Source organism: Gorilla gorilla, chromosome 14 (assembly GCF_029281585.2).
Source record: "Gorilla gorilla gorilla isolate KB3781 chromosome 14, NHGRI_mGorGor1-v2.1_pri, whole genome shotgun sequence".
NCBI lineage: Eukaryota > Metazoa > Chordata > Mammalia > Primates > Hominidae > Gorilla > Gorilla gorilla.
The window spans coordinates 37622791-37639914 of NC_073238.2; the positions used below are offsets into that span (position 1 = coordinate 37622791).

At 40.6% G+C, this 17124-nt stretch overlaps 1 protein-coding gene across 4 annotated transcripts in view; it reads left to right on the plus strand.

Moving 5' to 3' along the window:
* The window catches only part of SGCG (sarcoglycan gamma), a 166105-nt gene extending 150585 nt beyond the window's left edge, over positions 1-15520 (plus strand). For all 4 annotated transcript variants that reach the window (XM_055359672.2, XM_063697193.1, XM_004054250.5 and 1 more), the window contains 2 exons: positions 10753-10876; positions 14461-15520. In XM_055359672.2, the coding sequence (XP_055215647.2) occupies positions 10753-10876; positions 14461-14634 (298 nt within the window). In that variant the 3' untranslated portion in view covers positions 14635-15520. The remainder of the gene's footprint in view (positions 1-10752; positions 10877-14460) is intronic.
* The last annotated feature ends 1604 nt before the right edge of the window (positions 15521-17124 follow it).

Below are 17124 nucleotides of genomic sequence, written 5' to 3' on the forward strand. Positions count from 1 at the left end.
TTAGTATTTTTGCCTTGTTTTTCTCTTTTTTTTTTTTTTTTTAGACGGAGTCTTGCTCTGTCGCCCAGGCTGGAGTGCAGTGACACGATCTCGGCTCACTGCAAGCTCCGCCTCCTGGGTTCATGCCATTCTCCTGCCTCAGCCTCCCAAGTAGCTGGGACTACAGGCGCCAGACACCACACCCGGGTAATTTTTTGTATTTTTAGTAGAGACGGGGTTTCACCGTATTAGCCAGGATGGTCTCGATCTCCTGACCTCATGATCTGCCCGCCTTGGCCTCCCAAAGTACTGGGATTACAGGCATGAGCCAGTGCGTCCAGCCTGAATTCTTCCTTTTAATCATAAGTAATGTTACCCTTTTGCCCTTATTTTGTCTGGTATTACAATTGCTATACCTGGTCCTACTTTCTTTTGCACTGATTTACATTTTCCAGGTGTTTTATTTTCAATATGTTTGCAGCATTATGTTTCAGTTGTTTCTCTATGTTTCAAATTTTTTGGTTTGAGATTTTCTTTTAGTGGGTTAATTTAGCCCATTTATATTTATTATGGTAACTGGTTTATTTGCCACATTTCTATCATTTTGTTTTATTTACCATGCTTTTTCTTTTCATTTTTTCTCCTTTTTCTTTTTTTGTTGGATTAATAAACTTTTCCTCCTCTCCACCCATATTTCCCCCAATAGTTCTATTTTTATTCTTTCAATGATTTTTTGTTTATATGCACAGACACAAATTAATACTTGTCAACCAAGTCTACATCAATACCAGCTTCTTCCCAAATAATATTTCTAAAAACTTAGAAAGTCACTTCCATCCAAACTTCCCTTTCATTGTGGTTTTACTTCAGCATTGCTTTTATTCATCTCCCTGCTTTATTTTTTCAGGCCATATTTATTTAGCTTTACCAGCACATTTTGTAATGTCCACTGCTTCTTCTTGAAAACATTCTTTTCTTCTTATTTGATTTCCATAAGTGCATTTTTTGGTGAAGATCTATAGATTGTACATTTGTTCCCTGTGTCTGAAATGTCCAGTTTCCTTTATAGTCAAGTGCTGGTTAGGCTGAGCCAGATTTCTATCTAGGCTGACAATAATTTTACACGAGTATTTTAAAATATATTACTCATTAGTGTACTTTTGATTCTTTAGAGATCATCTGATTTTCATTCTGAATTTTTTAAAGATTTTCTTGTTAATGTTGGCCATCTGCAGTTTCACCACAGTGTCTGGTATGTGCTAGTTTATATTCGAGTATCGGTGAACTTCTTCAGTTCTTCAGTTTCAGAAACTCATGTTCTTTTTCAATTTTGGAAAATTATTAGCCATAGTTCTTCATATGTATGTCTTCCTCATTCTCTAGAGGGTAGAGGTTTTTCACTTGTAGTCTATGGACCCCATCAAGAGACCTTTTCATTGGGGTGGTAGCGAGCTCCCTCCTTCCCCTTGATAAAGTCACTTTTCTTCAGCCTTCACCTATAAGGTGTCTGACTACTCCTACAGGACAACTGGCTTGGTGCCCGGCACGTTGGCCTGGGGTAGAGATGAGGGCAAAGTGAGGCTGACATATGCTACTAATAGTGAGGTGTTCGATGAGGAATCAGCCTCTGATCCCAAACACCTCATGTGCATATTCAGGATAAAATTACTAAAGATGAGTACAAAAACCCAACGGTTCCTAAATGATGCAAGGTCACTTTCAACATATTTTTAGTTATCTTTCTATCTAATTTCTCAAATTAGAAAATAGATTTTTTCATTGAAATTATTGTTCTTTCTCCTCTGACCTCCAAACCCACCACCATGACCCTTTCTGGACAGATCACTTAGGTCAGCTGCCAACTCCTTTCAACTTTTCTCCTGCCCAATTATCAAATTTGCTCTAAATGTGCATGTTTTCGTTGCTTTTTTGCAACCTTATAGAAGAAGGTGAGCCTCATCGTTTCCAAGGTTGCATCTGCCACCTATGTCGTTGGTGCCATCCCCTCCCATAATCACCTTCTGTGTCTCTGCGGACTCTAGCTTCTTCTTTGGCTCCAAGTAATCCAGGTGCCTGCAAATTAAAGAATGACAATTTATTGCATCTGGATTCATTCAAATGTCATATTCATAGAATCCTTTCTAAGAACCTACCAAAGGGAAATTTCTATAAGCTAAAATTCCTCTTTTAAATACAAAGCTGTGGAAATTCAACACAGTCTCTATGCCAATTTATAAAAACCCACAAGATGCTCAATGTCAGCTTCAAAAAGCCTTTCACATTCTTTTCCAGAGGAGTAAATCCGGTTGATTTTGGTGTTTTGAAAACTAGAAAGGGACTAAATTTTAAGAATAATTGTACTTGAAGCCATGAAGTAAGATTTTAAAAACATATTGTTAAATATGGAAGTGTTCACCAGTTTTCATTTTTAATGTCATTTTAATAACTGTACTTCTATACGATACCTCAGAAAGGCAAGTACCACACGTTCTCACTTACAGATGGAAACTAAATGATGTGTACACATGGACGTAGTGTGTGGAATGATAGCCGTAGCAGGTTGGGAGGATCAGGGGGTGAGGGATGAGAAATCACTTAATGGGTACAATGCATGCCATTCGGGCAATGGTTACACTGAAAGCCCAGACTTTGCCTCTATGTAATATATTCATGTAACAAAACGACACTTGTACCCCCTAAATCTATACATATTTTTAAACTGTACTGATAAATATGGAAATTTTCTTTTATATTAAATTGTTTTTCCAAATATGACATTTGAAAAAAAAATGATGTCCCAAAAACATGTATTAGGTAATACTAGGAAATTTTTAAAGAAATATAAAAATCATGTTCAGTGTAGTCTTAGTGCTGAGTACATGTATTCGATTTCAAGTTTTTGCAAATTGGAAATTTTTATATGGTATGTAAGGTGAGTTACCCATTCTTCAGCCATTGATAATCCTCTGAACTGTTTCCTGAAAATAAAAGATTAGGTTTTCTTATCATACTTATATTCATGCTTCCTGGTCTCTCAGCCTATTTGTAAAATTTGGGCTTAATAAGAGCCTGAAAAAGCTTTAAATTGATGCATTGTTCATATTTTTCAGTAACTTTTCTTCTTTTTCTTTTTTCTTTTTTTTTTTTTTTGAGATGGAGTCTCACTCTGTCATCCAGGCTGGAGTGTGGTGGCACGATCTCAGCTCACTGCAGCCTCTGCCTCCTGGATTCATGCAATTCTCCTGCCTCAGCCTCCCAGGTAGCTGGGATTACAGGCATCCACCACCATGCCTGGCTCATTTTTGTATTTTAAGTAGAGACAGGGTTTCACCATATTGGCCAGGCTGGTCTCAAACTCCTGACCTCAATTGATCCACCCGCCTCAGCCTCCCAAAGTGTTGGGATTACAGGGATGAGCCACTGAGCCCGGACTTCTCTTTTTTTAAAAATGACATTAATATGACATGAGCAATAACTATTAAGGTCATACATGTTTGACTGTTCATAGTCTATAAATTCAATTAAAAATGAATATGGGGTAAACTTTGGAAAATTACTGACTTCTATTTATTTTTATTTAAAAAGGAGCACAACTTAAAACTCACCAGCTTTGTAGCAGCTCAGTACCATAGGAAAAATACTACTCCTGCCTTAGCAATCAAGTCACCTTAATTGTATTTTTTATAACACCAATTGTGATGGTTAGTAATGAGTCTCAACTTGATTGGATTGAAGGATTCCAAGTATTGATCCTGGGTGTGTCTGTGAGGGTGTTGGCAAAGGAGATTAAGATTTGAGTCAGTACGCTGGGGAAGGCAGACCCACCCTTAACCCCAGTGGGCACAATCTAATCAGCTGCCAGCGAATATAAAGCAGGCAGAAAAAGGTGAAAAGGTGAGACTGGCGTAGCCTCCCAGCCTACATCTTTCTCTGTGCTGGACGCTTCCTGCCCTCGAACATCACACTCCAAGTTCTTCAGTTTTGAGACTCGGACTGGCTCTCCTTGCTCCTCAGCTTGCAGACGTCCTATTGTGGGACCCTGTGATCATGTGAGTTAATACTTAATAAGCTCCCCTTTATATATATCTATATCTATATATCTGTATCTGTATCTATATAGCTATATATAGCTATATATATATATAGAGAGAGTTTTGAACAGTATATATATATATAGAGAGAGAGAGAGAGAGTTTTGAACTTTGAGAGATCTCACAGTTGATTGGTGTATTAGTCAGGGTTCCCTAGAGGGACAGAACTAATAAGATATGGACTTGGAATATCTTACATTGATGGACATCTGTGTTTACTTCCTGACTTTGAGAAATGCTTCTAAATTTTTTAAATGAAATGATGTCTGCTATAGGTTTTATATATATATATAAAAGATATATATCTTATTAGTTCTGTCCCTAATAAGATTCATATATGATATATATAAGATATATATATGATATATATGTAAGATATATATGATATATATGATATATATGTAAGATATATATATATGTAAGATATATATATGATATATATGTAAGATATATATGATATATATGTAAGATATATATATGATATATATGTAAGATATATATATAAGATATGTATATGGTAAGATATATATATGATATATATCTTACTAGTTCTGTCCCTCTAGGGAACCCTGACTAATACAGATTTTAGTACGAGGAGTGGTTCTAAAGGAACAGAATATTAAGGGTGGAGTTCTTGATCGCTTTTCGCTCCCACAAGATATCACACTGGTCCATTACATTGATGACATTACGCTGATTGGATCCAGTGAGCAAGAAGTGGCAAACACACTGGACTTATTGGTAAGACATTTGTGTGCCAGAGGATGGGAAATAAATCCAACTAAAATTCAGGGACCTTCTACCTCAGTAAAATTTTTAGGGGTCCTGTGGTGTGGGGCCTGTCAAGATACTCCTTCTAAGGTGAAGGATAAGTTGCTGCATTTGGCCCCACCTGCAACCAAGAAAGCGGCACAATGCCTAGTGGGCCTATTTGGATTTTGGAGGCAACACATTCCTCATTTGGGTGTGTTATTTCGGCCCATTTATCGAGTGACCCAAAAGGCTGCCAGTTTTTAGTGAGGTCCAACACGAGAATGCTCTGCCACAGGTCCAGGCTGCTGTGAAAGCTGCTCTGCCGCTTGGGCCATATGACTCAGCAGATCCAATGGTGCTTGAGGTGTCAGTGGCAGATGGGGATGCTGTTTGCAGCCTTTGGCAGGCCCTTACAGGTGAATCACAGTGGAGGCCTCTAGGATTTTGGAGCAAGGCCCTGCCATCTTCTGAAGATAACTACTGTCCTTTTGAGAGACAACTCTTGGCCTGTTACTGGGCTTTGGTGGAAACTGAAAGTTTGACTGTGGGTCATCAAGTCACCACGTGACCTGAACTGCCTATCGTAAACTGGGTGCCTTCTGACCCATCTAGCCATAAAGTGGGTCGTGCACAACAGCATTCCATCATCAAATGGATGTGGTATATATGCGATCGTGCTCGAGCAGGTCCTGAAGGCACATGTAAGTTACATGAGGAAGTGGCTCAAATGCCCATAGTCTCCCCTCCTGCCACCCTGCCTTCTCTTCCCCAGCCTGCACCAATGGCCTCATGGGGAGTTCCCTATGATCAGTTGAGAGAGGAAGAGAAGACTAGGGCCTGGTTCACAGATGGTTCTGTATGATATGCAGGCACCACCCAAAAGTGGACAGCTGCAGCACTACAGCCTCTTTCTAGGACATCCCTGAAGGACAGCAGTGAAGGGGAATCTTCCCAGTGGGCAGAACTTTGAGTCGTGCACCTGATTGTGCACTTCACATGGAAGGAGAAATGGCCAGATGTGCAATTTTATACTGATTCATGGGCTGTAGCCAATGGTTTGGCTGGATGGTCAGGGACTTGGAAGAAGCATGATTGGAAAATTGGTGACAAAGAAATTTGGGGAAGAGATATGTGGATGGACCTCTCTGAGTGGTCAAAAAATGTGAAGATATTTGTATCCCATGTGAGTGCTCACCAACTGGTGACCTCAGCAGAGAAGGATTTTAATAATCAAGTGGATAGGATGACCCGTTCTGAGGACACTACTCAGTCTCTTTCCCCAGTCACCCCTGTCATTGTCCAATAGTCCCATGAACAAAGTGGCCATGGTGGCAGGGATGGAGGTTACGCATTGGCTCAGCAAGATGGACTTCCGCTCACCAAGGCTATTCTGGCTACAGCCACTGCTGAGTACCCAATTTGCCAGCAGCAGAGACCAACACTGAGCCCTTGATATGGCACCATCCTTGGGGTGATAAGCCAGCTACCTGGTGGCAGTTGGATTATATTGGACCTCTTCCATCATGGAAAGGGCAGAGGTTTGTCCTCACTGGAATAGACAGTCTGGATATGGGTTTGCCTATCCTGCATGCAATGTTTCTGCCAAGACTACCATCTGTAGACTCATGGAATGCCTTATCCACCATCATGGTATTCCACACAGCATTGCCTCTGATCAAGGCACTCCCTTTATGGCTAAAGAAGTGCAGCAGTGGGCTCATGCTCACAGAATTTACTGGTCTTACCATGTTCCCCATCATCCTGAAGCAGCTAAATTGATAGAACGGTGGAATGTTCTTTTAAAGTCACAATTACAGTGCCAACTAGGTGACAATACTTTGCAGGGCTGGGGCAGAGTTCTCCAGAAGGCCGTGTATGCTCTGAATCAGCGTCCAATATGTGGTACTGTTTCTCCCATAGCCAGGACTCATGGGTCCAGGAATCAACGGGTGGAAGTGGAAGTGGCACCACTCGCCATCACCCCAGTGATCCGCTAGCAAAATTTTTGCTTCCTGTTCCTGCGACATTACGTTCTGCTGGCCTAGAGGTCTTAGTTCCAGAGGGAGGAATGCTGCCACCAGGAGACACAACAATGATTCCATTAAATTGAAAGTTAAGATTGCCACCTGGACACTTTGGGCTCCTCCTATGTTTAAGTCAACAGGCTAAGAAGGGAGTTCCAATGTTGGCTGGGGTGATTGACCCAGACTGTCAAGATGAAATCAGTTGGCCGGGCGCGGTGGCTCATGCCTGTAATCCCAGCACTTTGGGAGGCCAAGGTGGGCGGATCATGAGGTCAGGAGATCGAGACCATCCTGGCTAACACGGTGAAACCTGTCTCTACCAAGATTAGCCGGGCATGGTGGTAGGCACCTATAGTCCTAGCTACTTGGGAGGCTGAGGCAGGAGAATGGCGTGAATGGCAGAGCTTGTAGTGAGCCGAGATCACACCACTGCACTGCAGCCTGGGCAACAGAGTGAGACTCCATCTCAAAAAAAAAAAAGATGAAATCAGTCTACTACACCACAGAGGTAAGGAAGAATATGCATGGAATACAGGCGATCCATTAGGGCATCTCTTAGTATTACCATGCCCTGTGATTAAGGTCAATGGGAAACTACAACAGCCCAATCCAGGCAGGGCTACAAATGGCCCAGACCTCTCAGGAAGGAAGGTTTGGCTCACTCCACCAGGAAAAAAGCCATGACCTGCTGAGGTGCTTGCTGAAGGCAAAGGGAATACAGAATGGGTAGTTGAAGAAGGTAGTCATCAATACCAGCTACGAACACGTGACCAGCTTCAGAAACGGGGACTGTAATTGTCATGAGTATTTTCTCCTTTTTTTTGCTAAAAACATACTTGTGCATGTATACACCTGTACTAAGAAAATATTTTATTTTCTTTTCATCATTTTACATAAGATTTACTGACTTCATAGCAGCATTTAAGTATTGTTAACTTTATTTAATAGTATTTGGGTTGGGGATTGGTGCGTTTCCAGTTGTAGGAAGGATAGTTGTAGTATGTTGGGTGTAATTATGACCTTATTATCTTTATTTGAAGACTATGTGTGATCTCAGGAGATGTGTATGGGTTCAAGGGGTGGACTTATGATGGTTAATACTGAGTGTCAACTTGATTGGATTAAAGGATACAAAGTATTGGTCCTGGGTGTGTCTGTGAGGGTGTTGCCAAAGGAGATTATCACTGGAGTTAGTGGGCTGGGGAAGGCAGACCCACCCTTAATTGGGTGGGCACCATCTAATCAGTGGCCAGCAAATATAATGCAGGCAGAAAAATGTCAAAAGGCTCCCAGCCTACATCTTTTTGTCATGCTGGATGCTTCCTGCCCTCGAACATTGGACTCCAAGTTCTTCAGTTTTGAGACTTGGACTGGCTCTCTTTGCTCCTTAAGCTTGCAGACAGCCTATTGTGGGACCTTATGATCATGTAAGTTAATACTTAATAAACTCCCCTTCCTACTAGTTATGTCCTACTAGTTATGTCCTACTAGTTATATCCTACTAGTTATGTCCCTCTAGGGAACCCTGACTAATACACCAATCAACTGTGAGATCTCTCAAAGTCAACTTCCAAGTCTTTTGTATACATCTTTAATTGAACTAATGAGAAGAGAGTGAATCAAATTCTGAAAGCAAAGTTAGTGCCTTATGTCCAGTGTCTTATGTCCTAAGAAGAAAACTGCCATGATGGGACCTAAATATTTAATATAGAAATATACATATTTATATATAATATATATTTAATATTACACACACACATAAGCATTTGGATATATTTCTGTGACACTGTTTAAAACTCTTTTACTTTTCATTGAAGTCATAAGTAAATATTTATATATTTACATATTCAGAAAAGAGGGTAAACTAAAATATAACAAAGACAGAAAAGTTATTTTATATCTGAGTACTGTTCAATGTGTTAATGGAAATGTATACTTCAGAGCAATCTTATCTCAGCCTTTTGGTAAAATGTGTCTCAATCTGGGTTGAACTGAAATTTCTCATCTCCAAGTCTAGAATTAATGCAAAGGGTAAGAAGTTTGCTCTTCTTAGCAGCATCCCATTATAACATGGTTAAAAACTAGTAAATGATCAGGTTGAAGTCATTTTGTTGTCGTTTAATGACTGATCTTGGAAACACCCACTTTCACAAGGATCTTCAAGGTCACAGATAGTTTGCCTGAAATTGACCAGGCTTCAAAGATGCTTCTGTGTTCTTCCTTCCTTCCACTCCTCCACGCAGGAAAAATGTAGACAATTATCCAAGGTCAAAATAGCAAACTGGGGCCAGGCGTGGTGGCTCACGCCTGTAATCCCAGCACTTTGGGAGGCCAAGGCGGGTGGATCCCGAGGTCAGGAGTTCGAGACCAGCCTGGCCAAGATGGTGAAATCCCGTCTCTACTAAAAATACAAAAATTAGCCGGACACGGTGGCGGGTGCCTGTAAACCTAGGTACTTGGGAGGCTGAAGCAGGAGAATCGCCTGAAGCCAGGAGGTTGTGGTTGCAGTGAGCCAAGACCACACCACTGTATTCTAGCCTGGGTGACACAGCAAGACTCCGTCTCAAAAAAAAAAAAAAAAAAGACAAAAAGCAAACTGGGCAGGCAGCCAGACCATGCACATGGAGCTGTACCAAAGTGTTCCCCAGCCTAACTTGACCAATAAATTCCATAAATGTCTCTAAGCGTTTTCTCATACTCAAGGTAAGACTTCAAAATGTGTGGCAGGTCAAACTTCACATGCTCAGAAAATGAAACTTTGTCTTCTATAACAAATAGTCATAGATTAAAAAAAACTTGCCAATTCAAGGGAGCAATTCGTCAGCTGTAAAAAGTCTGTTAAATAAATGTTCAGTCAATTTAAGTGCAGATTCATTATCAGGGTACTTCTCTCTTAAGCCACTTCCCTTTCTCTCTGCTCCCTGCCCCTCTCCTCCCATGAAACCCTAGCCTACAATGGGTAGGATTTCCGAATTAGGTATCTTTTTCTGTTTGTTCCGCTTCCTACTGCCCTTTAAGCGTTTCCTTGAAATCAGCATTTCAAACTTTGGGGCTGAGCAGCTGAAAAGTGTTTCAAATGATCACATTGTGCCATCTGGTGGAAATACAGCCTTTTCCAGGCAGAGGCAAGTAAGAGAATTCCTCTGGCTCTTATATTTTTGGTTCTCTTTCTATATTTGGCTTAACCACAAGGAAAGTCTGATAAATTTTACAAAACCAAAAGCCAGCTGAGGCCAACCTCCCTCCTTTCAGTTCTATCAGTTCAGTATTTTTTCCAAAAGAAATCTTTCCATTTGCCCTGTAATCTTTTTAAATAATAATAAAGACCAAACTTATATTCTGTCTTATGAACATGTGGAAAATGCATGTGTTGTCCTTAAATCTATCTTTTTTTCTTAAATAAATTGGTGTTTTAACTAAAAAACAAGGCTGCCACAGCTGCTTGAGAGGCCAAGGCAGGAGGACCTCTTGAGCCCAGGAGTTCGATTTTGCAGTGTGCCATGATCACAACTGTGAAGAGCCACTGCACTCTAGCCTGGGCAACATAACGAAAATAATTTTGTATAGTAATTCATAAATGGCATTTTCTTCTGAAATAGTATGCCAGAGTACTTAACTATGCCATCGGAAACTGCTGCATGGGATTAGGACTGCCTAATGTTTTTATCGGCTTTTAGAGGATACTAATCTCATAGGCTTTCATTGATTCAAAGTTTATATCTTACTTCGCATTATTTCTGGATTTATCAATGAATAATGCACAATATGTTACCATTTGAGAGTGACTTGAAGACTTATATATCTTACTAGTTATATTTCCCATGCTAAGTTGAGGGATTGCTGGAGTGGCTATTTTTAATACTTGTTTTTTGTGTTTTTTTTTTTGCTGCTTTTCCTCATCTCAGATTAGAATCCCCCACTCGGAGTCTAAGCATGGATGCCCCAAGGGGTGTGCATATTCAAGCTCACGCTGGGAAAATTGAGGCGCTTTCTCAAATGGATATTCTTTTTCATAGTAGTGATGGAATGGTGAGTTCATTCACAGATCAGCCTCCTACTGTATGTCCTGATGATATTCCTGAGTACCATGTCTGTAAAGCTATCAGTATTAAATTTCTAGTAGTTTGTAGGAAAACATTATGAAGGTCATAGAGTAGCAAATGTACAAGGAAAGCAAAAGACAATTTAGTATTGAAAGAAGGGCCAAGAAATTCTACAATTATTCTGTATTAGATCCAGACAGCTTTCTTTAACTGGCATTTATGCTATCAAGTGACTTAGTGACTTGTTATTTTCAAGTTGGAAAAAAAAAACACTACAGACGTTCACAGTTTACAGAGAATGTCCATTTTGCCATTTCCTAGGGATCCAGCTTCTCTGGGGATGGCTGTCACTAGGAGTCACCCAGTAACAACCACTGTCACCTTTCACTGCCCAGAGTGCTGCGTTTAAGCTGCATTTCCAGTTTAAATGAAAATGAAAGATGAAAAATAAGAGTGCTTTTTTCAAAGTCAACTACAATAAAGATAAAATCTGGGACTTCAAGTCTAGAAATACAGTTGTCCCCCTTTATTGACAGGGGATTTGTTCCAAGACCCCTAGTGGAAGCCTAAAACCACAGAGAGTACAGAACCCTGTATACACTATCTGTTTTCCTGTGCATACATACCTCTGCTAAAGTTTAACTTATAAATAAGGCTCAGTGAGAGATTAAGAACAATAACTCACAATAAAATGAAGTGATTATAACAATATGCTAGCATCAGTGCTCTTGTGCTTTGGAGCCATTATTAAGTAAAATTAACGGTGACTTGAACACAAGTACCACAATAACTTAACAGTGGATCTCACCATGGAGACAGCTCCTCAGTGACTCACGGGCTGGGAGCGTAGACAGCTGGAGATGCTGGACACAGGGATGATTCGTGTCCTGGGCTGGACGGCTCAAGATTCCATCACGCTAGTCAGAAAGGTGTGCCATTTAAAATGTATAAATTATTTCTGGAATTTTCCATTTAATATTATCCAGACCAAGGTTGACAGCAGATAACTAAAATCAAAACTAAAATCAAAGAAAGTGAAACAGCAGGCAGCAGGGGAGGAGCTGCTAAAACCTCACAGACACAAGCCAAAGTCACAATGAGGCTTACAGCACACAGTGCTCAATATTGATATTGGAACCGTGTTTGTTAGAAAAAAAAAAAAAGGAAAAAGCTCAATTTCAGTCAACCAGAAAATCAGACATGTTAGGGATGTTCCTAAATGGTCTAGAAGAAAACCAAGGATTTGGTTTATAAGCTCATTCCAATTGTATGATGCCATATTTATAGATTTGTGCAAACAACTGATCTTGGCCTAACCCCAGATATTTTCATATGTATGAATGTGCTCAAAATAAGCCACTGCTGCAAGAATTGTCTTGTACATAGCTCTGTCTTACCAGGAGTGAGTGCAGTGAGTGACGTGGGTTGTGTTCACTCATGCCACCATTGCCTGACAGACCCTGTGGAATCCAATAGGGATGGCACCATGTCCAAAAAGCTGAAGAAGAGACCCACATGGAACAGGACATAGGGTTTATTGAGGACTTAACAGACAGGGTGGTCCAGTAGCAGCGAGCTGGACTGGAAAACTGCTCCCATTTTTAAAAAGCATGCAGGTTATACAGCATTTTCACTTAGCAACAACTTCCATTTAACCCAAAACAAAGGGCCTTGATCCCCCATATGGCCTGTGTTCCAAGGGATGGGCCAGGCGCTCCGATGTCCTTCACAGATGTGGACTGAATCTCAGTGTTGGCCACTCCCAGACTCCTTAGCTCAGAAGGCTGAACACACATTCTTCTTGGATCATAGAGTCATTCTCAGGGATTGCCTGAGTTATTGCAGTCAGGTGCATCTCCATACACCGGGTGAATGTGCTGAGATAAACATCCATGGACGCTGTTAGTACAACGAGAAGGCACATGGGTTTCCAAGCTCCTCCCCAGCCCAGGCCCTATCATCACACCTGTGGCGATGCACAGACCCCCCCCCCACCCCCCAAAGGTGAAACATGGTGCAGCGGGCAGAGGATTCGCCTGGAAGTCAGGAAGCCTGAGTCCTAGTGCTAGATCAAATTCCCTCATTACCTGTTTGAATTCGGGACTCTTATCCGGCCCTCTCTAGGCCTGTGTCCGCAAATAGGGAATATAATATTTGCTTAATTATGTCATAGGGTTTTGAGACACTACTGTAGGAATATGGGTGCCAACATTTTGAAACTACATTACTGTGATATTAATAGGAACGTGTAGTAAAGGTGTAGGTGGATATGGTGCCATCATCAAGCCAGCTGCGAGAACAGCACCAGAGTGTGTGGGCAGGACCCATCAGATGACAGCCTGCTAGTGGAACACAGGTCTTCAGGGGAAGCCACTGCAAGTCATAACCTATGAAGTTGTGATGTCAGGAGCAGATAAATGCAGAAATAAAAATCAAGAATGGGGCGTTAGATAATAACCTAAAGATTCTACTTGAAAAACATATTAACAGCTATTTGACTTCTTTGACCGTGACTGCACCAGACCATGCACGGCACAGAGCTGCCTGCAATGCTGTGGGGCCGTGTGATCAAGCCTCACCTGGCAGGTGCACACCGGGGAATGCGTGCAGCAGACAGCAGGTTGTTAATAGATTGGAAGGCAAGGATAAGAGCCACATAACATAAAGGAAGGAGCTCTCCTTGGCAAGGACAGAATTATGCCTACCCACATTCAGTTTAATTCCTTGTAACAAGTGAGTGCCCTGGAGTAGGCAACATTTGGCTACTGGATGTGACAATTTTTATTTCCTTATCAAAAAGATTTCCAAGCCTCAATCTGCGGCTCTTTGTTTGCACTTCAGTTTAACTAAATTATCATATGACCAGAATATCCAGTAGTTTTTGTTTCATTTTAATTGGCTTAGTCTGTGTCTACTGCTTTTCAGCATCTAATAGGAGGCTGTGCAGTTTCAAATAATATTTTAAAATTAGGGAAATGGTTGCCAGCTAATAGGATGAATTTAATTGCCTCTCATAGGAAAACAAAATCAGGAATAAAATCAGGATAAACTTCATCATTCATGGGTAAAAATTATTAAGATGAATCTATTCCAATGGATTGTACTTTATCCTAATGGGGAGGAGAGGATTTACATAAAGTCAAAGTGAGTCACAAGATAAATGTGAATCGGGAGAATTCTAATATGTTTGACAAATAATTCTGAAAGGCGTTTTTAGAAGCATAGCATTACAAAACTGAAAAGCAACCCAGTTTATTGAAACAAAAACAAACTGTAAAGGTGAAACGTTTTCACAATGGGGTCACATTTCTCAGCTGCACTCAAACAATGACAAACTGGAAAAGTGCCTTCCTCCAATGTGGAAGGAATTGTGAACTCCCAGCCTGCATGTAAAATAGAACTGGGCTTTAAAAGAATCGGATAATTACGAAATGAGTTACATAAAGTCAGGTGCCTATTTTGTTTTCTATGAGGAGAAGAAACTAATTGGAAATCTTCTGAGAATGGGGATTTGCTGTTGACCAGGTTGGCCCTTCCTTAACTCCTCGTCTCTCATCTTCTCCCAACCAGCTTGTGCTTGATGCTGAAACTGTGTGCTTACCCAAGCTGGTGCAGGGGACGTGGGGTCCCTCTGGCAGCTCACAGAGCCTCTACGAAATCTGTGTGTGTCCAGATGGGAAGCTGTACCTGTCTGTGGCTGGTGTGAGCACCACGTGCCAGGAGCACAGCCACATCTGCCTCTGAGCTGCCTGCGTCCTCTCGGTGAGCTGTGCAGTGCCGGCCCCAGATCCTCACACCCAGGGAGCAGCTGCACATCGTGAAAGACTGAGGCAGCGTGGATGGGAAGTAAACGCTTCCAGAGGAACTCAGAAAAATTATGTGCCAGTGAAAGTGTTTGGACAAAAACTACATGATCTCAAAATGCACGTGGATGTGAGACACAAAAGTTGACAAAATGGAAAAGCAATGTGTTTTTCCACTGGATTTTCGCCAGAACAATTGCGAATTATCTCTGCCTCGCCTCCCCCTATCTTGTCCGTGTGGGCACACACTGAGTGTTGAGTTGCCGTGTGGAGTTAATGTATGACGCTCCACTGTGGATATCTAATGCCCTGTTGAGAGTAGCCTTGCTCAGTACTAAAATGCCCCAAAGTTCTGTACAGCATTTCCTTTATAGCATTCAAACCTCACATCCTCCCTTCAGTTTAATGCAAGTAAGTCAGGTTTCACAAGAAAATTTTCAAGTTTTGAAGGGAATTTGAGGTTGATCTGGTTTTCAAGATGTAGTTAAAGGAATAAATCACTCAAAATTAAACTTTCTGTATATAGTCAATAAGCAATAAAAATCAACCTCATTTTTCAGATTTCACAGTTTAAGAGTGCCTTTTTTAATCCTCACAAATCTTTGAGGTAGGTATTATTTTTCCCCAAGTTACTGGTGACAAAGGCTCAGGTAGAACAAGTCACAAAGTCACATGGTAACTACTGAAATTAAACCAAAATGTAACCCTAAATTTACATAGCTCTTTTCACTTTGAAAAAGTTTCATGTGGTTATCTGTCTCCAAAACACCCGTCTATGTGATAATTGTACAGCACTTATTTGACAAATAAAGAAACTGAAGCCCAAAGAGGTTTTGTCTCTACCAAGATCAAAGGGCTAGTCTGTGGTACTTGCCTCCACATGATAGACACAAGTCTGGATGTAACTTCATAGAAACAAGACACTCAGAGCTTGTGAAAATGTTTAGTGCCAGTTGGCTGTGTAAGGTGCTATAGAAATCAAATAGGACACACTGAACCTCTGAAGACAGGTTCGTTTTGTGTAGGCCATCCACTCACTTTGTAAAATGCCCTCTATCACAAAAAGTGGTGCATTTGTTTTTGTTTTACTTATTATAAGAAGAATCTCCAAATAGGTGTAGGGAGACCAACAGCACTGCAACTTTCTAATGATATGACAGATTAATAACTATAAATACAAGTTCAAATTCATTTTCCATAGTCTCAGAATCAAGAGAAAGTACAAAAGTGGACTCTATTACTAATGCTTAGTAAGATGTTCATTTAACAGCATAGCCTGCTCATAACAACTCCCTGATGTTTAAATGGCCAGAATGCATAAACACTTGAAATTGCAAAATAAAAATACAGTGCTTTCCAAGCAGTTAAGAGCAAACTCAACTCAGTGTAATTCACATTTCACAGGCAGTTGGGTGCTTTTACTTATAAATTGATATTTACCTTTTTCCATTTGGTTGAGTCCTGAGTAAACTGCTTTCTTACTGTGACATTCCTATTGTCATCGTAAATGGTTCCCGGTATTTTGTTCCCTGTTTGTGCGAAATATGTCTTCAAGCCCAGCTGATAAAACACAGGATCACTAGATCACTAAACATTTATAAACTAGCTTGGTTCTCATATTATGTGTCCAAAAATTTGTGTGTAGATGATAAAGTGAGGTAAATAAAAATAGTCAAGTAGAAAGTGTGGAGAACAGAATCTTTTGAATAAAAGGTTTAAATTCTATTTTTTTATCCTTAGCTATATGGAATAATGTTGAAAGAAGTTGTTACAGATAAATGCATTCTCCACAATAAGGAATTTATCCTTCATTAGAATCAAAGCTTTTAGATGAGCTGTATTCTAAAATGCATTACATAAGTCTGTCTTATTAAACATATAATTTAAATTTTCATTGAAGGCAGTCATGGTTATAAACATACATCACAGGGTATATAGACTGATACTCCTATAGACTATTGAGTGTTGCTACATTAGGGATCTACAAATAGCACTCATTTATTTCCCAATTTATGAACTGACAAGTAGATACAGTCAAAAAGATGAAGATCAAAATCTACTACTATTATGCTTTAATAATAAAGATAGTGGTCCAGGTGCAGTGGCTCACGCCTGTAATCCCAGCACTTTGGGAGGCCGGAGCGGGTGGATCACGAGCTCAGCAGATCGAGATCATCCTGGCTAACACGGTGAAACCCCATCTCTATTAAAAATACAAAAAATTAGCTGGGCGTGGTGGCGGGTGCCTGTAGTCCCAGCTACTCAGGAGGCTGAGGCAGGAGATTTGCTTGAACCCGGGAGGTGGAGGTTGCAATGAGCTGAGATTGTGCCACTGCACTCCAGCCTGGGCAACAGAGTGAGACTCCATCTCAAAAAAGTAAATAAATAAAATAAATAATAATAATAAAGATAGCTGGTTTGCAGCAAAATG